This window comes from Chelmon rostratus, chromosome 2, assembly GCF_017976325.1.
Source record: "Chelmon rostratus isolate fCheRos1 chromosome 2, fCheRos1.pri, whole genome shotgun sequence".
NCBI classification, from domain to species: Eukaryota; Metazoa; Chordata; class Actinopteri; order Chaetodontiformes; family Chaetodontidae; genus Chelmon; species Chelmon rostratus.
Window position 1 is genome coordinate 12,742,746 of NC_055659.1, and position 26,240 is coordinate 12,768,985.

At 42.7% G+C, this 26,240-nt stretch overlaps 1 protein-coding gene across 1 annotated transcript in view; it reads left to right on the forward strand.

The window, feature by feature from the left end:
• Positions 1–26,240, forward strand: part of atg7 (ATG7 autophagy related 7 homolog (S. cerevisiae)) — a 72,060-nt gene that overhangs the window by 36,515 nt on the left and 9,305 nt on the right. The window contains exon 18 of the mRNA XM_041951694.1: positions 5,711–5,833. Within this exon, the coding sequence (XP_041807628.1) occupies positions 5,711–5,833 (123 nt within the window). The remainder of the gene's footprint in view (positions 1–5,710; positions 5,834–26,240) is intronic.

Below are 26,240 nucleotides of genomic sequence, written 5' to 3' on the forward strand. Positions count from 1 at the left end.
AGGGAGGTTCTGATTTACTTATCAGGTTCTGTTACTATGGAACAACATTGTTTTGAAATACAAATTGCAGCCTTAGCAGAAATAGGGGGATTCCCATCTCTCCCAACTCTACATTGTTCCGTCAGTGGAGCTGTGTTGAAATGTTGTTCCTTGAGGAATACTGAAGACACACACACACACACACGCACATGCACACACAGAAAAGCTGGTAAAACCATATGGTAACAATCAGGCAGCAGTTGCTCATTGATGTCAGTGACTGTCGTATGAGTGGAATTAGCTCCCACCACTGCTGTGTGTGTGTGCGTGTGCGTGTGTGTGTGAGCGTGTGTGTGCGTGTGTACGTGCGCTCATGCAAAGATGGGTTGTCGAAGGGCCCGCATACCCCAAATCAGCCAAGTGGGGTGGGAGAGATTGGCTTTTCACTGCATTGTCATTGGTCCACAGCCAACTGGCCAATCATTGCCCCAGGTGGCCCAGTGGTTTGCCGCGTCCAGCGATGTGATTGGACACATTAATGTAAGACTGGAGCCAGGGGGAGCACAATTTTGAGAGGGAGAAAGTAAAAAAAAGAAAAAGAAAGAAAGAAAAAGCAAGATGTGGGAGGGTGGGGAGGGTAAAGTGAGGAAGTGCAGGACTGAAGAAAGGGTGTTGTGATGAGTGGAGGGCTGGTTCACTCTCTCTTTCTCCCCTGATCTCAATGCAGTCTTTGTGTCTATAAAGAGGTCATAAAGCCCCAGATCTATCACTTTCATGTGAAGACAGAGCGAGAGAGATACACAGAGGGAGAAACCAGAGGCCTGAGGGGGCGGGGGTGCTGGCTAGCTTGTGCTTTGAAACTTTAAAGTTTTCTTCACCTACGCTGCTTCTGAAAAAAAAAAAAACAAGTATTAAGTTCCACCCCATCTTAAGGTGTCATGTTTCTGCCTGTGTGACTGATGAGATTATTCAGTCTGCACGGAGGGTTCACAAGGATTGACAAGGATTGGGTAAAGCCTGTGTAGTCAGGAACAATGAACAACGCGGGTTAGGAAAGACGATCCTATGCTGAGACAGGGAATAAGGTTATGTAGTGAAATTGGTGAATATGTTTTGATTCTGTTAATCCCACCCACACACATTTTCCCTCTGTGTTCTGCACTCTCTTATCTGGCTTTCACTCTTTTTCTTTTCTACCAGCCTGCTCCTATTTCACTTCTCCTTATTTTCCTCTCCTCGGCCTTACCTCCTCTCCCTGCCTGCTCTCCCTCCCCCATTCCTCTCGTCCCTTTGTGTGTCCCTCTGTCCATCTATCAGTCCGTTCACTGTAATGTGTGTGCGTGTGTCTGTCTTTGTGCTGTGTATGCGTGTGTTAGTGAGTGCATGTCTGTCTGTGTGTATTCCTGCCGCAGTCAGCTGTGTGCTGCCAGGTCACTATGGAAACAAAACAATTCAGCCCCTGTCTGGGCTGGAGCAGTTCCTGTAGAGTTGGGGCTTTTCACAGTGTGTGTGTGTGTGTGTGTGTGTGTGTGAGTGTGTGAGTGTGTGTGTGTTTGCGCGTGCATGCATTTCCTAACTCTTTCTGGGGCTGCATGCCAATAAAACTACACGCCAGAGAGTAAATCAGAGCTGACGTGGCTTTGTCTTAAACTGTGCCAGGCACCTCTTACTACAACTACTTGTACTAATACTACCAAATATGCTATCACTATTAATAGCAAAAGCATTTGCAAAGTCTTGAGAAGAGACTGAACCGCTCACCAACAAGGCTCAAGGTGTGTCGTAAGGTTTTCCTTCCCTCTGAGCCTTTGATAGCTGGAGCTGTTTTACTCTGAAAATCGCCCTCATGTCACTGTTTATGAAGATTAAACACCTGATGTCAGTCTGCAGGTACCAGCTTTTATGGATGTAAAAACCCTTTGCCAAAGATTAAAAACCCCTCAAAACATTTGTGATAGAGTTACAGGATTTGTATGACTACACTGAAAACATGACTCAAATGTATGTCTGTTTAACTGGCACAAGTAAAGTGGTATTAGAATAAATACAATGGCCTTCTAATTTTGATTAATTATACATTTTAAAGGTGAAATAATTAGTCATTTGATTGATTAGTTGATGGACACATAGTTGGTAAGCCCTAGTTGCAGCATATGTTTCGCAATTTTGTCAGCTTTTAAGGGTAGCCTCATGATGGGATGCTCATGTCAGGAATGCTTTATGTCAATTTTGTAAATATTTGTCTTTCAGGAATCGCTCAATATTTTAAAGACAACAGATTATTCTGTGCTGTTTTGTGTGTGACAGCCTTAAGGCAGCTGTAATAGTAACCTGTTTAAATGTAAAGGTCTTTACATTTAAACCAGAAATTATTTTCGCATAACGTGCAATTTGTGCAAATGTCACATCTCACTGTAGTATAAATAACACGCAATATTTTCTATCCTACATGCTGTTTTGAAGTATACGGTAAACACGTTTATGTTGTACAGAAACCACCCAGCGTTTACTACACATTCTTTATGAGCTGTACTTCCTGTGAGTTGTGCGGATTGTCTGAAATACCGTAAGGCCTGGCAGTTGCTTAATGAGTCAGTATGGAGTTTGTGCGTTTTCAAGGCAAGTGTCTTACCTGGAGGTTTGACCATACATGTTAACAGAGGAAGTCAGCGCCTCTGACTCACCAGGAACTGTTTACTCATGATACGGTGCACAGGTCACAGCACAGCCAAACCACTGAACAAGAGCCTCTAAGCATTTCATTGGTAGCTGTGCATCAGTCAAAAGACATTTACCAGTGTTATATCAAACCAGTGTTGTAATCAGAAATCCCCCCTTACATCCTAATACTACTACCAGTAATACTACTGTACTTCTGCTAATACTCAAGTAGTTCCAAGACGATCTCAGTTTGTTGACAACTGATATATTTGGGATATAGTTTGATTGTATCATTGCAAACAGTCAGCGATGTTCTCAAATGAAAGCCCCTCTAAGCCACCAGGACCACCCAATGTACAGTATGTTTAATAGGGTTAAGGACACCCACAGCCCACAGTGTGGATGCTACCTAATATCCACAGTATGGATCCGCAAACAACTTCAAAAAGACGCACCGTCAAATAAAGCTAGAGGGTAGAGATTTATGTGGCTTAATGAGGAAGGAAGCTTCAGGACAAGTGCACATGTGTGTATACATACTGTATGTGTCGCACACCATGTAATCCAGATGTTGCTGACTCCGTGTGTTTATAGCTTGGCTTCGCTGGTGCAATCCATCAACAGCATGCAGTCACTACTGGAACCCATCAGCGCCCGATACACAGTGCAAAGATCCTAAAACTGTCAGGTCTTTTCTGTTCTATGTGTGTACACATGTTCATGTCTTTATCGCATATTTCCTACAGTGCTTTTGGCACAGTGGTGAAATTGTCGCACCTGACTTCGAATTAATTAATGTTTTAGATGCTTCTTACCCAGTTAAGACATTTTTTAATGTCATTTTTATTTAATGATTTTCTAAATATGTACAGCATTTTATGCAGGTACAAACTTCTGGTCATAATTCACAACCCTGTCTGATTTTAGTTAACTAATATTTTCTTTTTTCTTTTATTTATTACTGAAACTCTCAAAACTAAAACTGTGCCATAGGACTGGGTATTGCAGAAGTCACTGGTCATGATCCTGTATGCTGATATGGACATAAGTAAATGATGTCCTTCTATTTTGCATGTCTCTAACTGTGTGTCCGTGTGCATCGCATGGAGTGGCTATATTGACGTTATCACAGAATCAGCACAGTTATCATGTTGCTTTCTGTGTCAGAGCAGCCGTATTTCAACAAAGTGGATTTTGGCCGTTGGCGTCTCATGTAACGGATCCCATGGATGGAAGTGGAGAATGAAAGAAATAAAAGAAAAGGAAGGAAGGAATGAAAAGAGAGGTTGAAAAGATGAACGAGAGACACGTCAGTGTGTATTGTGTGCGGTGCGTCTGGCTCCAAGACCAGACGCCAGGTCGGTCTGCAAACACACACACACACACACACACACACACACACACACACATGTGCAGGCATTGATTCACACAGTGTGTTGATGTCTGAGGCTGAGGTAACCCTACACCTGCAGAGGAGGGTCTGTGGGCGTCCATGAAAGGCTTGGCCAAGCCTAGGAAGGTAGTCAAGAGGGCAGAGGATCTGTGTGTGCGTCTGTATGTGTGTGTGTGTTTTGGAAAGAAGGTGTGGGTTTTTGAAGTCAGTACTGGTAGGAGATCAAGGTAAACATTTCAGCATGATAGAGACACGTCATACTCTGAAAACCACGCCCACCAGAGGGAAAAACAAGCAGCGCCACAGTATGCAACCAGGGGCTGCAATGCTAACAAAATACCTGCAGGAAGATAAAAACATTAGATTTCAGCGTGCCAAAGGATTATTTTCGTACCCTATGTCCTCCAGAGGGGAAAAGGTTTATTAACAAACGCAGTACTGTCAGTCTATCTCAGTGTCGACTCTCCTTACCTTGCTTTTCGGAGAAATGATCCCAGTGAATGGTCAGAAGTGAAATGCTTTGATTTTTACTAACTATTTTATTTATTTAGGCCAACTATTTTGGCCTAATCCTCGTATGAGATAATCAGTTAACGCAGCAAAGATGAAAAGCAGACCTTGCATAGCTTTCTTAGCTTTAGCCTCTACAGTCTGTCTGGTCAAATTAGTGCCTGTACCTTATTTCATTATAATCAAGGCACATTCCACAATGACATAAGCTGCATTATGTCAAAATGCTTTAACTTAACTTACAGAAGTACAGTGAGCGTTAAACTGGCATCTGGCTGTTTGACTCACCTGTGACAAAATGCTGCTGCACACGTACTGTAGGTGCAGTTTACATAGGTTGTACCGCTGGAGCACAGCGACAAGGGTGCGTTTTTTTTTCTTATACCATTAAAAGATTGTTATTACTTTCCGTCGCCATCTCATATGTTTTAGATTTAAGTGGACACCACTTCACAAGCCTTGATGCATTAGCATGACTCAGCCCTCCGCTCCTAGTGTACCCAGTGTCAGATTCAGAAAAGAATGAAAGCATGTGATGTTTGGTGAAGAAAAAACAGTTATAGAAATGTCTTGGACAAGATGAAATATTTTACTTTAAAATGCAGTAAAAGGCAAAGAGGTGCATTTATGTGAGGGAACCTTTTCCACGCTGTGGCGTGAATCAAACCTTTGCCTTTTCAACTCCTGAGCAAATTAAAAGTGGTTCAAAGATGGTCATAATATTTCTTTCCAGAACAGGCTGTGGCATTTACTCTTTCAGGTTACTTAAGAAAAAATAGTCAAAATTATTTTTAGCTTCTTGCATCCTACTTTTAAGTCTCGACTGTAGAGCAGGTAGTACACAAAGGACCTCCATAAACACAGCTACTTATCTTTCTCTCTTTTTGTCAATATTGTCAGTTACTCTGTAGGTTTTAAATCATTAAAACATGCTAATTATATGGGTCAACTTTAGCTGTTTACGCACTGAATTCAATTAAAGTAGAAATGGAAAACATTGTCTCCGCAGTATTATACCCTGTATACACTTACAATACAGTGATATAACTGCCTGTAGTGTAAATGCTTCAGTCAGAATGGGATGTGTTTTTACACAAGAAATACAAACTACCTTTCCTGTTACGTCACCTCAAATTGTTTTTTGCTGGTATTGTTTATTTTTTCCAGGTCCTGGACCACTATGAGAGGGAGGGTTTCAACTTCCTGTCCAAGGTTTTTAATTCTTCCCACTCATTCCTGGAGGACCTGACAGGGTTGACACTGTTGCACCAGGAGACACAGGCTGCAGAGGTAAATGGCACTCTCATACACACCTGCACAAACAGGACACACACACAACCTGCTGCACTAAGAGACGCAGCACGGAATGTCAACATGATGTCACACTCAAAGCACACACAGCACAGTTTGATTTCTCAGCCCAGTTTAACGAGAGAAAATCAAATTCATGTTTCTGTATTGCAACTTCATATATTTCATGGTCAGTTGTTTGGTGTTTTGAGCAAAGAGTTTCCTTTTCCCTCAATATGGAGGCCCGAGCCCCCACCCTGGAGCCAGTCTTTGGGGGGAGCTTGCAGACACGTAAAGATGGGATACAAAGCTTGCGTTCGGTGTGCCCACCACTTACAACATCAGAAAAAGGGGTCTGCAAATCAGGCAGCCGCAAGATTGTCAGTGCCCACCACAGCAGCAGTCCCAAGGTACTGCTGGTGAACATCAGTGGTGAAGGAAGTCATCAAGAGATCATTAATCTCTAAAACTCAGATGGTCTGAGCTGCAACGTCTCAACGTGACCAACATTCCCTTTGTGGAGGAGACAGAGGAGTCGGGAAGCCTTGCACATTTCTCTGGCAGAGGTCACTATTAAACATATAAAGCACTGCAGAGGCAAGGCACTAAGATGCTGGAGGTGCTCTGGATATTTTTGAATGTTATGGATTGTCAGTTCCCATTTTTAAAAATGGAGCAAAGGCTGTGCTCCAGTTATCGTAACACACTGCTGTGCCTTCCTGGGAAATCTTTATGCTGGAAATGAGGTTTTTGAGCTGATTGGGGAGCCTCAGATTCAACAGGAGTACTTTAGATTCAGTCCTGGTTGTGGAATATTAGACCAGCTCTTCACTTCTGGAAGGATCCTGAAGGATCACCAAGATGGTACCTTGACACCAATTCTGTTTTTGATTTTTAATGGACAAAATCTTTAGGCACGGCTGAGGATTAGAGAATGTCCACTTTGGTCATCTCAGGATTGCATCTCTGCTTTTTGCAGCTGATGTAGGGATGGTATGAACCCAAGTAGATGAGTCATATTCAGAAAGAGGTGGAGAGAATTGTGGAACCCCTTCACTTTGACTAGCAGCTTGAGGGGCTGCAGGGAGAAAGTTGCAAGCATCTGGGATTTGTTCACAGGTGAGGGTAAGACAAAGTGCAACATGGTGAAGTGGTGCAGCAATGGAGATATGCAAGACATTTGTAGTGAAGAGGGAGCTGAGCCTTAATGTGAAGCTTTGATTTACCTGCCGCTTCAGGGTAGTAACTGAAGAAACACCATTGGGGACAGAGTGAAGACCATTCATAAGGATCTTAGAATCAGTGGTCCTTCACAATTAAAGGAGCCTTTTGAGATAGTTCGGCCTTCTTGACGCATCCCATAGTACGTTAGAGGAATTAGACATCCCACCTGGCCTGGGAATGCCTCAGGAGAAGTCGGATATCAAGTCCGGGGAGAGGGACTTCTGTGCTTAGCCTGCTGGAACCATGACTTGGACCTGAATACAGGGCAGGAAATGGATGGCTAGATAGAGCTTACCATGGTCCCTCAGGAGCAGAGCAAGTTTTATGACCCTGGGAAATCCATACAGAATTCTTCATACAGAAACCTTTTGTAGGAATTTAATTAGTACCGTTTCTCAAGTTCAAGATTTGATAGCATACACTGTTTTAATTCAAAGGCAGTGGTATTTTTGTCCTGTAACCTTCTTGTAATTATTCCGTCGCCATAGCAGCACACAGTTGATGTCTGTGGAACAACGAGCAGCATAAAGTTCCAACAAACATCCAGAATACTTGGTGGTGGAGCAGGGGTGGTTTTCCTCAAGACTCCCCTCTGACATGAGACAGAGGGAGTGGAGGGAGAGACAGAAAACGAGTGGGTGCGGGGTTGGGTCTGGTCCTGCCGAGCTGTGGGAAAATCCCACGTACTTTCTCCCCAACTCCTACTCATAACACACAGATGGAGGAGGGGAGGAGAGGAAAGCGAGGCAGCAAGAGGGATATGAGGGAAAAAAAGGAGGGTGGACAAGAGAAACAGTGGAGGAGAAGAAAGAACGGAGAAAGAAGAGAAAGAGTTGTAAAAGGGAGGGAAAGCAGAAGCTAGTGAGGAAGAAAATAGTTTCTTTTTCCATCTTTCCCCACCTTGTCTCCTACACACTAGCTCCCTCTCTTGAGCTGCCTTCTTTTTCTCTCACTCTTTATTCATCCCCTCTCCGGCTTGCAATCTTTACCTCCTTCCCTATCGTTCTCTCTATCTCTTTCTTCCCTCTCTTCTCTCCCCCCTGTCCCTGATGAAGTGCATTGGAGAGTCTGGCGTGGGTCCCTTTCTCTTCAATCAGAAGATGGAGAGATTGTTTTGATTGCTCAGCCCACTAGCGCCAGAAGTCTTAGCGCCTGTTTCCTGTACACAGATTAGCTATTCTGAAAACTACTGCCACTTGGAGGACGTCCCTTAAAGGTTTTTTTTTTTTTTCTCAATTCCAGGAAGGGACAGAAGTTCTTCTCCCGCTTGTGAAAGCATATTATTACTTATTTCATGCGGGAACCCACTAGAAACAGGCCTGTGGCTCGTTTCGAGTCTACATGCCATATTTTAAGAAGCACTGGCTCGAAATAATGACAATTCTAAATCTAACAATTAGGGGTTTAAAGGGTCCCTCAAAGGTCCTTCCTGAGTCATCACTGCATGATGATTATCACTTCCAGCAGCTTATTAAATGACTCCTTTCTTAAAGAAGGTTTCAGTTTACCTAAGTCGTGTTAAGAGAGCCCTTCATCATCACTGACAATATTTGCCTTTTCCTTGTGTCCTTTGTTTAGAAGTGAAACGTACTCTAGGTCTGTGATTTTTAACCTGTATGTCAGCCAAATTGCTGATTAGGAACACAATAGAACTGGTCACATATAACTGAATGTTTGGCCATTGATTGCAGTGGGCTTAAATTACTTTATTTGCATAAGTTGTTATTTTTGCAATGTTATCTTATTTCCCCAAAAGCACGGTACTGAATTTGTTGCAGACTGTGTGTGTCTGTGTGTGTCTGTGTGTGTCTGTGTGTGTTTTTGTGCGTGCAAGTGCATGTAACCATTCTAAACTATAATCTACGTCACCAGATAGCAGTACTATGTACTTATGGCCTATTTTGGGCGAGTTTGTAACCTGAGAAGTACTTTTTATGCGGTCACCACTGGGTTTTGGGGGAGTTCAAGTTCGGTAAAAGTTTAGACTGACTGAAAGCTGTGTGTGTGTGTGTGTTCTGGTGAGCACATGTGTGCTTTTGTGTGTGTGGGTGTGTGTGAGCGTGCACAAATCAGCGTGAATGGCTTCTTTGTGAGATCAGACCTATTGGGATTTCATTCTCTGGTAGGAGCATGGCAGGGTGGAAAAAGCACTATAAATCTGGCGTCTGGCAAATTAGTCACATGCTTTTGAAAGTTTGTTGAACATTTGTTTGAGTGTGCAACATGCTGTATCTTTAGCCTCATGAGACCATTCATTTTTGTGGCAAGGAAAATCAAACATGACAAACCATTTTTAAATATTTATGACATGATCTGTACAAGTACTACATATTTCCCCCCTTTCACTCTACAATTTGGTATGGCCGGTTTCCCTTGTATGCTGCAGGCCCTGTAACGCTTCCCTCCTCTGTCCCTTCCCAGAGTGTAAGACCTCAGCTTACCTCAAATGAAGTGCTTGTTAGATGGACTAACAGTGTCTGAGGCGTCCTTACCAGCGGCAAAATATTGTGGAACTTTCCGAAACAGACAATCCGACGTCTCCCAAGAAACATGTCCTAAAACAACAAATGTTTACGCTCAAGTGACAGAGCCCTCTAATGGCTGTAATAATTATGGCTCTTGAATGATTTGTAACAGTTTTTGGAGGGAAGAGGCTAATTATATCTTCCTGTCGATAGGGGCAGCAGAATAGAAAATATATGTGTGCCGCTCTAAAGGGCAGTTACAAACAACATGTTTAGCTTGTTTGAAGTCTATTTTGGCCTTTAGGCTGCCACATGTTTCGGCTGATTTCTTTCCTTCCTGCTAAGCATTCAAACGAATGTTAAACCAGGTAACTTCGTCTCTGCGCAGATATGGGTTAGCATGTCAGAAGAGGGCATTGTGTTAGCCGATCAGCCTTCCTGAGTGTAACCTCACTGCAGAGGGCCGGGTCGGACAAATCGACGCACACACAAACACTCGAAGAGCCTGAAAGGAAATGAGTGTCTGCACAGGATGTGGTACCTCTCCTCTGATGCCCACCCAATGTCTTTGGCATGGCTGATTGAGTTATATAATAACTGTATATGTTCATCCACAGAGGCACATACAGGGGTCAGGCTAATCCGTATTATGTAAGAGGACACGGGACTAAATAGATGGATTTTCTCCACACAAAATTTTATCAGCACAATATGAAAGGGCTACAAGTAATAATAATGTTGTTATGTTGTCCAGAACACAGCCCTAGTGGGTCAGTTTAATAAGGTGACTGCAATGGAATCATATAGTAAGTGGGGGAAATGGAAAATCTTTTAGAAATAGTTTTCACATTTTTTAAGGTGGAATGTTGTTTGGTGGCTCTGCAGCTTCTCACATTAAACTATAAGCTAAGTAGTTAAATTGGGTTTTGCATTTGTTGTTCCCAGTTCTTTCAGGGAGAAACAAAAAAAAAAAAAAACTGTTAAAATCCACCTGTGAGATTTCAGCCTTAAGAAAATCCCCCACGACTGTTATTTAGGAAATACATTGCCATGCTATTAAATCTCTATGAGCAGATGTCTGCATATGAACGCAGAATCTGCTGGCAAGGACTAGATTTTGGTATCGGAATCAGTCCGGTTACCGTTTATAGTTCGCTGGTAGCGCGAGTAGGGTTATTGAGCAGTCATGTTTTAGCGGGCTGTGGTTGCATGCAGGTGAACAGCATGTGTGGAGAGCTAGAGGCGAAATGCATTGGCTGAAAGGCAAAGCCAAAACCCCTCAGCCATCGTCTGATAACGGTTCATCTTTTTACTTGCTTCTTTAAAATTGATTTGTATTCATATGCAGATATCTGTTCACAGAGAGTAGCTGAAATGTCATCTTCGCGTCTAGAGTTGCAGATCGGACTGTAAATAATGACCAGCACACAGAGGAAGCCTTGGCTCTGATATGGATTTGCCATTATCTGGCTGCACTAGAAGCCCCGCAACATGGCTGTTGCCTCATCTGCAATTGGCTATAAAGCGACTTGGATTAAGCATCTTAATACATCAGATAATTAAAACACGATGTGTGGTTACTGTATGTTTCCAGTGCTGCCATACTTGCTTTGACATGTGATGTCAAAGGAAGCCCGTGATCATTGCTCATTCTTCACGTTGAAAATGCCAGTCGTCATTTTCAGTAAGCGATGCCATTCGCTTGCATGTATGCGTGTGTTCCCGCACACATGAATCCGTCCAAATGTGAACGCCCCATACAGAGGATGTGTGACGCTCTCAGTACAAAGGGTCTTTCTGCAGGGCTCCCTTCCACCTACTCCAACCGGCGCTGCCAGTAAGTCACAAGATAAAGACATTAACGCTGAACTTTTGTGTCAAAGAATGTGTCACTTGTTACACTTTTTTCCTTCTTTTTGTGGTTTGATCTTGTGACATGATTTTTTTATGAGTCTCATTTGAATAAAGTGACAGCTACTCCTACATAGTACATAGTGTTAATCTCTACAAAGCAATTTATTATTTAGGATTTTCCAAACAATTTTATGACAAGAACTGCACATGTGGTAGACACATATGGAGCAAAAGATCTGCCCTCGGTATGATTGTGTCCCATAGAAGTTAGTATAGAACTGGGTAACATAGAGCCGGTTTATATTGTGGATTTAGTTATGCAATAACACTGTGAGGGTGTAACCTGTGTTTGTACAACATCATCCTTTCACTGTCGTATTTTGAAATTAAATCATTGTAAAATTACCTCAATCCCTACTTCATAATGTGCGGCCTTCCTGGAAGTTTCCACATCCTGGACTCCATGGGGTCTGGGGGCCCCAATCTGTTATTTAGCTGATGCTCCAGATATTCAGGGCAACTTATCGTGAGTTCAGTGTCTTGCTCAAGAATAGTTCAACAAGACACAGTTACATTTAGAGCATCGAACTAATGATAATTACTTGTTTTTTTTGCCTTCAGTTTGAACCATACTTGACTTCCAACATGTTTAAGATCACCTTCGTTCTGGGTCTTCTCCTTGACACACCTCTTTTTGTCCTGATTCCAGTACACAGAGGCACTGTTCAGTATAATAAAGACACCTGTGCTGCTCCATATGTGTGTGTTTAGCTGTTTGATAACAGTCTGTGTGCCATCAGATGCCACAAATCATCACCTTGAGTCATGCCAATGCCCCGAAGGAGCAGAGGTTACCCAACCACCCACGCTCGGCCCTGCTCTGGCCTGTACTTCTCTACGTAAAACAGTGCGCTGGCGATAAAGTTGATTTAGTTATGTTGGCTCATCACCCAGCTGCTTGGAAAACGCACAAGCGCAAGCATGTTGCACACGCACACACACACACACACACACACACACACACACACAGTGACACGCAGTAACACAGACTCTCTCCTCTCACCCCCACAAACACACATACACACACTTGAACGTCAGAGGGGCCCATGTATGTCAGAGCTTTATCCAAACACAGCTACGGTTGCTACATGCTACAATTATTACCAGATGGACTCAGGGAAAACATATTACAGTAAGTCCGCTTTTTCATTAGCGCTCTGCGCACCCTCCTATGAGGGAGGGAGAGAGAGCGGGAGATGGGAAAGGAGGGTAAGAGAGACATTTCAAAACGTGTAAATTTAGAATTTAAAGGAGAGTACGATTTACCCTTGTTGACAATTATGGTTTAATATTTCCATTTCCATTTTTTTCCATTTATTTCAAGGTCCCATGAAATCCTTTTTTTTTTTTTTTGTTGCTATGTTTTCAAAACATCCAGTTTTATGTCTGTATATCAAAGTCCCACCCTCTTCTTCTTTCTAATCTTACACTCAGGGGAGCATAAAGACAATGTATTCAATGAAATATGATTACACAATGTGATTCTGCCCCCGACCCCCCAGACTTTACCTTCGTCACTAGAGCTAGTGACGGTCATATGATATGTATATATTCATATTCCATGTTTGACCCAAGCATTAGTTGGATTAAATATGGAAATGTCACTTTGGGCTTATAAATCTATAATGAAAATATTTAATAGCCTAAATTGGAAGTATCATTTTTCCAATGTTTTCCCCCATCCTCAGCAGTTCAAACATCACACATGCATGAGATGTAAACACGGCCCCTTGGAATCCTCTCCTCTGTAAATGATGACGTTGATGTCGATGGCGAGCTGCCCTCAGAGGCAAAGTGAAGGCTAATGTCGTCCCTCTAAGTGCTGCTGTCCTGACCTGATGTCTCATTTCCAGCAGAAAGCTGTCAAACCACAGACAGAGTTACAATCTCAACACCAGGAGTTTTCATAACACTTAAGTGCGTATAAATGCCTTATTCTGCATGACCAGATTCTACAACGCCTAGGTCATTAGCCAAGAGCTTTCCCTCAATAACCTCCTAATTACTACTTATTGATAGTAAGTAAGTTGTGCATTGAATTACAGTCTTCATCGTGTAAACCTTTATAACAGTGACCTCCAGAATAAGGAATTAATAAGTGCTTTAGAACGACTAATAAAGAGCCATATTTTAGTGTCTTCATGCATCACTGGTGCTAAGCATGTGTGTATTTATGTCCTGACGTATGCTGGCTATGCCTGCTTGACATCGAGTACTCTGCTAATTATAACTGTGTGCTCTGCTTGCAGAGATGTATGTTAGCTATGTGCAGGCACATCACACCTCCTATACTTCCTTTCTGTACATAGTTTTTTTGTGTCCCCCCCTCACACACACACACACACATGCACATACACATCCAGCACTAAACATAGTTAGTCTAAAGCTCCCTGGGTTCTTTACAGACTAAATTCAGAAGCTTTGTGTCAGTCAGTGGCTTGACTTATAACCTCACTTGCTAACCTCCCCAACCCTCTCCTGAGAGTTTGGAGGTTTTTCTCCGCTGTGGATTTGTGTATATTTGGTAGCACAGATTCCTGGGTAGCTATATTTGTGAATAATTCTTTACCTGACAGCTGTCCAGACTCCATGGTGTCCTCCTGGACTACAAAAATGTTTGTCTTTCTCTGGTTACAGAGGACTATTGCTGGAAAACTCCCAAGGTTTGCATGTGTGTGATTCTGTGTTTACTACGCAGCGCATAACAGTGGTCATAGCAGATAATCATTTTTTATCCCTCTTTTTTGTCTTTTCATGCCTCTTTTTCGACATTTGTCAGCGATCTGTCTTAGTAGCTGCAGTCAGGGTCTGGCCAGAGTCATACACTTGGACTGCATGTACACAAACCCTGTCCTGGTGAGGGCTGACTAACACAAACAAAACATTAGAAATAAAAGTAGTGTGACAAATATGGCAAACAAGATAAAAACATGGAAGAACCTGTAGGAAAGGGCCCCGGGTTTATCCTATATAATACCTCTCATATACTTTATGTTAAAAAAGTGGTTTATCATCTTGTGAGAGAACATGAGTGTCATTTCACATAGGCAAAGTATGACTTACTTACATAATTTATCATTTGTAGTTCAAAATTGTAATTAACCTAGATCTTGAAATGACAAAGCGGAGACACTAGAGTTTTCATAAGCAGCTATTTTTCCATTAAAGTTCAGAACAGGCATATTTTCCTCCACTTGTTCACCATGTTATAAGTGTCTGTATTGCTCCTGGACAACAGAGGGGAAAAAGCCATCTGTTAAATAACACACATTCTGTGTCAGGGCAGATGCTCATCCAGGACTTTGGTCAGGTGGGCCAACTATGTCATCATTCCTTAAACCCCCCCAACCCAACCGGTCTGTTTCTGTTGATGAGGTAATTTGATTCTCAGAGCTAGCCTAGCCGTTCAGTGTGTCCCTTATTACACGGTGCTATCTTCAGCTAAATACCAGTGGAATATAAATACACAGGATAGATACACTACATTAAAAAAAACACTATTATTTAAATATCAAGTCAGTGATGTATCCCGTTCTTTTGTCTCATTTTGTCACCATAGGAAGCAAAAATAGTTCTATTTTTCACAGTGCTTCTCCCTGAATTTGATGAGGAGGGTAGTGTGAAGAATAGCAGGTGATAAGATCTGAATGTCTTTAGCGAGCACATTACTCCACTTCACAGGGATTCTACTTTGGTGGGCTGTGTATTATTAATACACTCGTGCACAGGGCTGGAGCCGGTGAAGAGGTGGACTGTAGGTGGGGGGCAAAGGGGACGCATTGGCACCCGAGACAGCTGCCTCACGTCTTGGGCCCAAAGAGGCTTCATTCAGAGGTACCAGTCATCAGTCATAGGGGAGTTATTTTCATAAGTCATAAATAGGTTTTCCCAACTTTTCCCTCACTACGTGGGAAAACCTACAGCAGCCCTGCTCCTATACATGGCCTCTCCTCCCCGGCGCCAGTCAGTCCAGAGCGATGCCTTCTTCTGGCCTGGCAGCTGGCTGTATGCATGGATAGACGTTAAGACAGACAGATGACTGGGTTGCGACAGAGTAGTAGTCTAGTCGTCCCTGTTTAGCTCCTACTCTTCTTCCTCTTCGGTAGCTTTTAATGACTATTTCTGTATCTGTGTCAGCGTTGCACTTTTAGAAAGGACTTTCACCTCCGAAGCCTCCACTCACACATCACGGGGATCGTTTTGCTGCAGAGGCTTATCATCCAAAGTATGCAGCTCAATATGAAAATGCAGTCTTTAACATGGACATTAGATATAAAAAATAAAAAGATTGTTTTTTTTAGAATCAGCATTTTATATTCTGTATATTTCTTCATCTTTAATTTGAGGCATTTTTGTCCATTACTTTCCTGTTTTAATGATGCCTTCAAATGGGGTCATGGTAACCTTGTTTACACAAAGGGCCTTTTTGCAAACAACTTTATTGATATTGTGACATATGGTCGTGGTTTTACAAAAATTCAGTGCCCATGGGCGTTAATTATTATTTTTTGTCTCCCATTTTCTTGCTGTTAGAAGGACATTGAAATGCAAAAAAAACAAAAAAAACAAAGTCATTCACTGTTTTTGAAAAGGGAACATAAGACATCCATTTTTATGTTCAATTGCCTAGCAACCCAGTTATCATCAGCTGTAACAGCCTTGTGTTAAATAAAATGAAAGGCTCCGTTGATGACACCATGTTGTTTCAGTTACACGTGTGAAATGTGTTCCAGGAAGCCTGGTTTGAGAAATGGATGATTTTGGCACATAAAACTCTGGACAACAATTTATAAAACTAGTTTTTATTCTCCTTTGCAATGATTTCCAGATAAATGGTAGAAATGCTGCGTTCATTTGACAAAATAATCTACCCAAAATGTGCACTTTAACTAATTTAATTAGCCAGTGTAGCAACATGATGACATCCCATTGAGGCAAAAGTTGAGCCAGTTTCAGCTTTTTTGTCTTGCCCCCTTTATATTAAGTTTGAAGATGCTGAATGATGAATTTGAAGGATGTTTACCTGACTGGCTTTATCGTTAAGGTCAAGTGTGCCACCTGTATCCCTACACTGTTGGGGAGTTGATAAATCATTTCATTGAAATCCCAGGAAGTGAGTGTTATCAGTACGAGAGGCACACATTACATCCTGCTAATGCTCTATTGTTTCAGACACTCGGCAAACGAACGTTCACTCGCTGTATTTCAGACTGTCAGCTGAGCACAGGGCGAAGTTACTTAACAAGTCCTGCTTTCCTGTTTGTGTTAATGCTTACACACAATGTCTTGTGTATGCAAACTTAAATACTGATTACATTTGGATAAGTATGTTCAGCTACTGTGCTGTATGTGCAAAAAAAAAAAAAAACCTTCCACTTAGTTTAAGTATTTTCATGGATCCCACGCAGGACAGTTTACTCCCCTGTTCCTTGGATAATAGTTTCTTTGGATAATTTTTGATACAGGAAAATGCTCCAGCTGCATCAAAGACAGAGATAAGAGCTGGTCTGTGTGTGCGTGCGTGCGTGTGTGCGTGCATGTTTGTGTGTGCATGACTGTGCCTGCATGTGCATGTCTGTATCTTATATAGCCTGATTCTAGCCTGCCTGGCTGGTCACAGGTAATCTGCCCTGGAGCCTCTGGCCTAAAAAGACACACACACACACACATACATATTGGCCACAGTGCCTGTTCTTATCTTTTTCCCCTGATGCTGTTCTGTTCAGCACATGGAAGACAGTGATAGCATCAAGCCTCTGGTTCAGATAATTACTCCCTCCCTCTCTCTCACACACACACACACACACAGAAATTATGCATGTATATACGTATATGCACACATTTTGCATGTTTGTTCCCCCATTTCTCTGACTAACACTTTTGCTCACGTACACACGCACACGTCTGTGACTGGCATCATTTGCTCTGACCTATTTTTCACGTGAAAACAAAATCACTTTAATGTCGTTAAGATAGAAATTAGAAAGACAGATTATTATATACTCCAGTGTCTAAAAATATCGTGACACTTATTATTAAACCACGGGAAAATGTAAGACAACCAGTGTAACTGTTTAGTATTCAGGAACATCTGTGTGTGGCCTATCTATCCTCATGGTTCCCAGTATGGCCAGTATGAAGTCCAAAAGCTACACAAGTGTTGACAGTAGCTTTGGTTTGCTTGATGAACTGATTTTCCGAAATGATCTGTCACAGTTACCGTCTCTTCTGCAAAGACGATGTTGTTGTCAGTGATTGATTCACAAAGTGAACGAGTCTTGATGTAAGACTGTAACTGTCTGCTGGTGTTCTTAGCATCAGATCAAAAGATTGCCTTGACTGCGGTTTACTAGGCACTGTGCCTTCTTTTCTCTTGTGCGTGCGTGCGTGCGTGTGTCAGGGCTTGTTGCTTCATAAAGATCGGTTAGTTTGAATGTTTGCTCTCAGTCCCTTTGAGAACCAACATATTTGAAAAAGAGAGAAAATGTTTTCATTTCGTAATTTTTATTCTCTTGAACGGTATTTGTCACATATGCGTGTGTGAGACACTGTGTGTGTCTGTGTCTGTGTCTGTGTCACTCGTGCATGCGTACATCATGTGCATGAGTTTGTGCACGTGCCCAGGGGGCCCTGCTAGTGTTTGATTGCTCCTCTGACCACACGTCAGTTGGCTTTGACTCACAGTTCTAATTAGACCTAGGGCAGGTCTGAACTGGCAACACACACACTCACACACACACACACACACACACACACACACACACACACACACAGCCTCTGAAGTTTATCTGTTATTGCCATTTGGTTAGTTGCACACTGAAAATGGTTCATTAGATAGAGTTTATACTGGTTGCACACACGCACGCTAATTCCTCACCAGAAGCGACAGCAACTGAACTAAATTGAAGCTTCAAGCTGTAAAGGACTTTTATTTTTTATAGCATTGTAAACTATGTTTATGTTTGTAAGCTATGTTTCAGTATGTAGTATTGAAGTATGAGAAGCTTGTGTGTTATGAAACACTTGTATGAGTCAGAAAATGTGTTGATAACCTTCTCTAGTATACAGGAAATGTGTTAGAGGGAAATGTGGACCAGGGGGAGATGAAGAGGGAAGGGAAGGGGGAGATGGGGACTGACAGATTAAGTGCGCGAAAGGCCTGAAAAGCAGAGCCAGGCCAATGGAGCAAGAATCTAAACTTTTAAGAGAGGATGTGTCAGCTGTTCCTTAAGAGCAGTACCTCGAAACTGAGGGATTCACTGGGAAATCAGTGGTCAGTTCAGAGAAAGGCAGATAAGAGTTGTGGCTGGAAGTGACAGCAATCCTGAGAATGTGAGAGCAAAGAGGGTCAATATTTAAGAAAAAGTCGAGAACGCGGAGGGAGATCTGTCCTGAAAAAGAGGGCGAGCAGTCAGCCGGTGTCTCAGGAGAAACAACAGGACCCAGCTGTTGCTCCGCAGGCCACCACACCCAGCCGAGAGAGACTCCATTTGTTGTTGTAGCTGGCTTTTATGACTCTGAGAGAAAAGAGGGAGAAAGGGGGAGTTGGCGGCGGTGGCGGCAGTCGAGTTTGACCGACTTAGAGTCAAGGAAAGAAAATGGGAAAGAGGAGCGAGCGTCCGCCCTTTATTAGAAAATGGGACGAGCAGGGGAAAAGGCGGACGCCGCATCAGTTCCTGGTTTGTCGTTTCTCTGTTGTGAGGTTTGCTATCTGGGCCGCTGCTTTGTTTGATTACCCCAAGACTCAAGAGTTTATGAAAACACAGCCAGGGGACGTGACCTCAGCTGGGACCTACATACTATCTGTGTTCCCACCAAAGCTCCTCAACACCGCCTCTCTCCTCTGTTAGCCAGGGTCAAAGCACTTTCACTCCCGGCCATGTCACACTTCGCTTGCCCTCTGATGTCCCTCTTCTACGCCTGTTTTCAACCTTTTACCCGTCTCAGGCTTCATCTCCTCTGTCAATCACCCTTTCCCTTATCTCACTCTCTTACCTGCGCTCTGCCTCCTAATTTTAAAAGTGTCAACACACCCATAGAAAGACCCAAACCAACGGTAAACTGATCTTTCTAGCAAGTCTTGTCTGTGCAGCCAAAGCGTGCTATTGCTTATACATCCGTGCCACAGAGCTCTATTGTTTCAATGAAAAACACATAAATTAGCCACTGTTGCTCTGGGTGACATGTTCCTTCATTGCAATCAGCATTGGCACTGTAGTATAAATGTGTATTAATCCGCACCTGAAAATAGTCCCCCAAAATGTACTATTTACTCATATTTGAGTAATATTTGCTAAAAGCTAAAGTGCCCAGCTCTTTCCGAATATTAATGAGCCCTTTTTAAAAATCAAACTATATATTTGCAACCTGTTCTTACTGAGAGACACAGACGAGGTTGGGACGTGGGAAAGTACTGAGGGACTGACGTATGCGGTTTTGGTTTTGTTTTTTCATGAAATTTGTTTACGATAACAAAAAATGCAGAGTAACCCCAGCCTTATTCTTTAAAATTTTAATGGCCTTTTCAGAGTCTTACGTCTGTACTGCATTAGCATTTCTGGCCTTGCGGAGCCAGTATCCTCCAGCGGGATGACAGAATGGCTTCTGAAACCTCCCTTGAGACCTTTCCCACATCGGATTAGGGGAGGATGTGTTCGACCGCTTCTGTAAATCTAAAACCCACGATCCAGCATTCACACCGACTTCTCGCCATGATTGGCCAGCTGCGTGGAGGTGAGAGAGGAGCCAGCTTCTCTCTCTAGCATGTCTTTTTCTTTCTTGATGCAACTCATTTCATGTGAGTGCAACTGTATGAATGTCCTCCAGGAGAAACTGTCTGCGCTCTCACGGCTCAGTGTGTGTGCGTAGCAGTTTGGACTAACTATAGACGCTGGATTTCTGACGCCATGATCAAATGCGTCTCCGCTTTGTGTCTGCAGCCTGTATCTACCATACAGCACATTACTGTCACATCATGAAACCAAAAGCAGCCAGTGAATCACATTTTCTACGCTGGCAGCACTTTATTCAACAGTACAATCAGTGCTTAGTACTGTCTGTGGTGGGTAGTTAGGAAGAAGGTTTTAATAAGAAAGAGCTGATGGTTAATCATAGCTCATTATAGCTGTGGGACAAACTAAACAGGTGTGTATGATGTGGAATCCAGCACAGGGGTATGTAGTGCCGTAATGTGTGATCAGAGACTATTCATGCTGACTATAAAGCCGTGGCTTTAGTATTAAATGTGGGTGTATGGGTCAGTTCCATGTCTAACCCACTGAGAGGGCAGGTTAGGTTAGTAGGTGCTCCTCCTCTTCCTGTCTCCACCCATCTCCTCTTCCTCTTCCTGTCTCCAGTCTCAGTGGATAGGAAGTCTACCCATGCAAAGACACACACAAACAGTTGCACACATACACAGACTTATCCAGCCTGTTCACTGTGTTCCCCCCTGAGAGCTGCAGGCCTGGAACAATGAGGACACCAGAGAGAACACAGACGATCGCTGCAGGAAATAAGAGAGCACAAAATGATCATTTAAAACACGGGCCAGGGGGGAGCTATCTAAATCTGTGTGATCTCAGTCCAGACATGCGGCACTATGAGGGAAACGTTCGATGTGGGAACAGTTTGGATTTGGCTCGCTAGGTTTTCCTCAACATAAGGAATAGCTAGTGTGGTACCACGTGACGGGCCGCTATGCGATGTGGAGGTCTGAGTTATTGAGGCCTTGAGTTGTTGAACAGGGTTGTCAGTGTTTTTGGGCAGGAAATGGAACATAAAGACAATTTCAGGCTCTACAGGTTCACCCGTATAGTAGTTTGAGTGCAGAGACAATAGAGACACTGCCCTTCAGGCGCGGACACGTTACGATGACTGAACCAATAATGAAGTAGATGGATTGAGGCTGTTCCTGTCTGGGCTCATTTATAGGAGTACTTCCCACGTTGCTGTAACATCATCTTGTGGTTCAGACAAGAATTATTGTCCTCGGTGGATCTGAGTTGTTGCAGAGACGTGATCGTAGTCTGTTGTCCTTCAGTAGCTGTTGTGTGCGGTAGGTTTACACGTTGTAGGTTTAAACAATCTTCAGGTCTGTTCCCAGTTTTAGGTGAGTCCCTCTACGTCCAGATCAGACACACCTACAGCTTTGAATCTAGTTCACACAGTCCCTACATGTATCCACTGAGGCATCTGGAACCACTTTATCAAATGAGTGTTTTTACTGCCAAGCAATATTAGCCAAAGCTCTGCTTATTGTGTGGAATTGTATATGCTGCCTGCAGACATTACTTTATTAAACAGAAGGCATTAGAGGCTTTAGAGTCCTTCAGTAGTATGTTTTTACTGTTGGGTTGCTTTGGATAGCCTGAAGTGGTAATGAGTAGAAAATGAGTGCTGCATACAGAGAACATGATGGCCCTCCTCACACGGGCTGTCATCTAAAGGGTTTAACAGTGGGAATATTTTACAGATTAGTCAGATTGGAGGCAATTTTTGGATTAGAGAATAAATCTTTGCGCACAGCGTGTTTTGCAGATCAAAAGATTGCTGGCAACTGTAAGATGAGATGAAATAAACCACAAGTGTTTGTTTTAAGCACAGCGGTTGTGGTAGTCTTACAACATGAGTTGTAAGTCAAATCTTGGGTGGGATTTTAAAAAACAAAGGAAAAAAGTGCTGGTCATTCGTGATGGACCGTAGCTCCTGGGTGTCTGGCTGCCCTGGCAGACTGGATGCGGCTGACTTTCCACATCAGTCTTTTGACTGAAAAATTGTACTTGTAATGTATCCTGTACATAGTATCACGCCGTCAGAGTGCAGAGGTCATCATACTTTTAGACTGTACATTTTAAGAATGCTCAGTGCTTATCTCTGGATCATAAAAACAGACAAGTGACAAAGGGAAAACCAAAGTAAATGGGTGGAGAAACAACAAACATAGATGTTTCCAGACAGGGGTCACTGAATGAACCAGTTGAAAAGCTATTGGTGATTTTAGACTGACATGTTAGACAGTGTTCTCCACCATCTTCATCAAAACATTAAATCAGGGAATATCTTATTTGGAAGAAGGAGAAAAGGTTTTGAAGAAGATGTGCATCGTAGCTGCTCTAGGGGCTTGTGGTGGAGGAACACCTGTTAATTTTTCCTTCAGTGTTTATGGCACAATTGAATACTGACCACTCATTCCCAGGATTTGTTTTAGCCTTTTTAATCTCTCTTGCTGTGTCCGACTTTGTTCCTCTCTCACACTTTCACTACGAGGTGCTCGTAGATCTGAGACTCAGGTCGCAGCCTCTCGTTTCTTCCTGACTTTACAAGGGATTTGACCTTTTACCTTTTCACCCTACTTTAAACCGCCTCTGAAAGTACCACACTGCAGATTCCCGCCACATTGTGCAGGAATGTCTGAGGCGAAGTCAGGAATGTAGTTGGGAATGCAGCGTGCTGCAGCAGCAGTTGGAGTTACGTTGGGCCGCATGAGGTCATTTTCTCTGCAGAAAGTGAACATGCACTCATCAGCAGTGTTTGTGTGTATTTGATGCACGTGATTGTACGTGTTTGTGAGTGTGTTTGTGTGTCTCTGATCATTGAAGTGTGTTACTGGAAGAGGAGACTCAGACAAAATACAGTTAACGCTTTTAATTCTAGTCAATCTTTTTTACGGGAACATGACACATTGTCTTCCCAGAGCAAGATTCAAGTCTTGACATTTACTTAACAAGCTGCATTTCCAGCAGCATTTTCCTATAAATTGTGCAAGAGCCATAATAGATCAGAAGTGTTAGACTCCTGAATAATTAGGGACATTAAATATTGTGCAACCCACAAAGACAAGAAGTCGTTTTAGGACCCAGATTGTTAAAAGTCTCTATTTTCTATCATCTGAAGAGTTTGATGGCTGGTTGTCTTCCCATGTTTTTGTACCGTGTTGAACATCCTGATACAGATATTGTCTTCAGCTCTGTGTCTGTTTTAATTCATGCACCCACACTGTCAGCAACCCTTTAAACACATGGATGCTTATTGGACACAAATCCGCTGTGTATTCTCTTCATCTAACCACCAGACTGCTGCACAGACATGTTGCACTTTAGGTGATGAATAGAGGAATCTACACGCTGTATTAATAATAACCAAAATACCATCTCATAGGTGGAATTGGCAGTGATGGCAGCACCAGGGCACAAGTAGGATGCCAAGACATTATGTAAATGAGTAAATCTGCTGAGCTTGGAGGCCCAACACAGCTAATGTTTGCACACGTACTGGGATAGAAATGGACCACGGAGGTCTGCAAACAGTTGCCCTGACAGGCCTCCCACACTACTCCAGATAAATGCAGCCCTTCCACAAAGGCGACAGGTGCTGCTTCAGCTGCACAGGGTGATGCAGGATAGGTTAGATCTCAGGCAGCTCTGTCCTGATGGCTGGCAGAACAACATAACTATAATGTTTCGGTTGCAAATGGAATAGCTGCCATCAAGTACAGTCAAACAGAGACAGAGAGTCTACAGCCATGCTGGCAGCAGTGTGAGGTTGTACTTAAATCTAGCAATGCTTTGAGCTAAATGTTAACATCAGCATGCTAGCATGTTGATATTTAGCAGGTATAATGTGCACCATTGTAGTTAAGTTTGTTAACATGGTAACTATATTAGCTAGCACTGAATGCAAAGTACAACTGAGGCTGAATGTTATTTGTTTTGCACGTATTTGGCATGAATCAAAGTATTGGATGGACAGAAATGACCTGATGGTGGTACTAGATGAGAAGTTGGGATCAGTTTTTCTACAAATTATCCTCTGGGGACCATGATTTTCTGTACCAAATTTTATGGCAATCAGTCCAATAGTTGTCGAGATATTTCAGTAAAAAACAAAGATATCAACCACATGAGGATCATCAAAGTTATCAGGATACATTGTCAAGGAACTATGAATGTCTGACTAAACTATGAAATTTATTGCATATCCATCAAGTAGATGTTGAGATATTTTACTGAATATATGAAAGGCTTGACCTGCTGGTGGCGCCAGAGGAGAGGTCAGAGGATCACAAAAGTCATCAGAGTTTGTCCTCTAGGAACCTTGAATATCTGTTGCAAATTCTGTAGCAATCTATCCAGATACTCTGAACCACAAATGTCAACCATATGGTGGCACTACAGGAAAAATGGAAATGCGGATTCATCCTCTTGTTCATGCAAAAGGAGTCCTATCAAGAAAAAGATTTTGCATGTATTTACATGTCCAGCTCAATCTGTGTGCCATTAAAAGTGCTCACTATAGAGGGACAGCGCCTCAGCGGGAAACATAAAAAAGGGAAACATTGTCTGCCACATGAAAATGACAGAGTTGGTAAGAGTCTCAATAAATCCAATTTCAAGTCGAGGGACAGCTGTAATCCTCAGAGCTCACATCGAGAAGATAAAACTCAAGCACTCGCCTTTTTTATCTCCCTTATTTTCACACGCCATTACGTAGTTTGAATTGAGCCCAAAGTTAAGACTGAAAACAACGCTCGAAGTTTGCCTTTTCTTCTTTCTCCCAGATAAAGGCTCAGGTTCCAGCTGAACCAGATAAAGGCTGTTCCCTCAGCCGTCCCTCAGGTGATTGTAGACCTTATCACGTCTTTTGTACTTCAAAGTGCTGCCGTTTCACAGCTGACTGCACCTCCATACCGGAAACTGAATCCTCAGAAAGGCTACACCCAAACTGCATTATTTATGTACATTAACCACCCTGAACCCACGGTGTGTGTGTGTGTGTGTGTGTGTGTGTGTGTGTGTGTGTGTAGGTGTGCGTGTGAGATTCCTGTGTATTGTCAGTGTGGTTTGTGAGTGCTTCTGCACATGTGGATGAGTGGACATGTCATCCAGGGTTTCAAAACTATTTTAGCATTACGACGTCCACACACACACACACACACACACACACACACACACACACACCTGCTACTGTTTTTGTTGTTTAGCTAAATTTCCAGTCAGTTCGGTGTGTTTTCTAGGTATTGTGTCTCCATGATGAGTGGATTGCGGTTTGAGGGAAAGAACGAAAAAGAGATTAGAGGGAAGAGAGAGAAGCAAAACAAGCTGTGGAAGAGAAAAATAGATAGAGGAAGAAACAATTTTTTTTCTCCAAACTTGTTTGGTCAGTGATGTGAATGGATGTGAGTCGTGAAGTGTGAAAGGATTTGGCAGCCATCAAACTGCTCTGAGCAGAAGGCTCTTCAGTGCTAGTGTATTTACTTCATCTATTGACTTCCCAACAAGTTCATCTCTCTTTGATTGTGGCTGTGTGGGGCTTCCTCCCTCCGTCTGGATGTAAAACCTGCCCTCAGGGGGCCTTATGAGAGGGGATGAAAGGGGGAACACCCCCCCCCACACACACACACATTAACATAAATCATCAAACGCATCCCCCTGGCCAACAGATGTTAGATCATTTGTTAGAGGAAACAAGAATTTCCATGGCCGACACCCCTTTGTGAAGTCTGAGCTAATTGCCCAGCGCGGATGTTCCTACAGGCTGATAGATTCATCAGGTTTGATTTTATAGATCGGAAAGAAAGAATTAACACAGCTGGGGCCTCTCTGAAGACAATAATCAAGGATTTTTTTCAAGGCCCTACTGTGAAACTTATTGCTACAATGCCTGCTGCATTATTTAAAAACTGTTATATTTTCATAAATTTAAATCGTAATCCGTTGTCAGCCATGATTTGCATTATTTCTTGAGTCTTGCACACTAACATTACATTATCAGCACAATGTTCTGATGTTATGTCAAAGATGTTTATG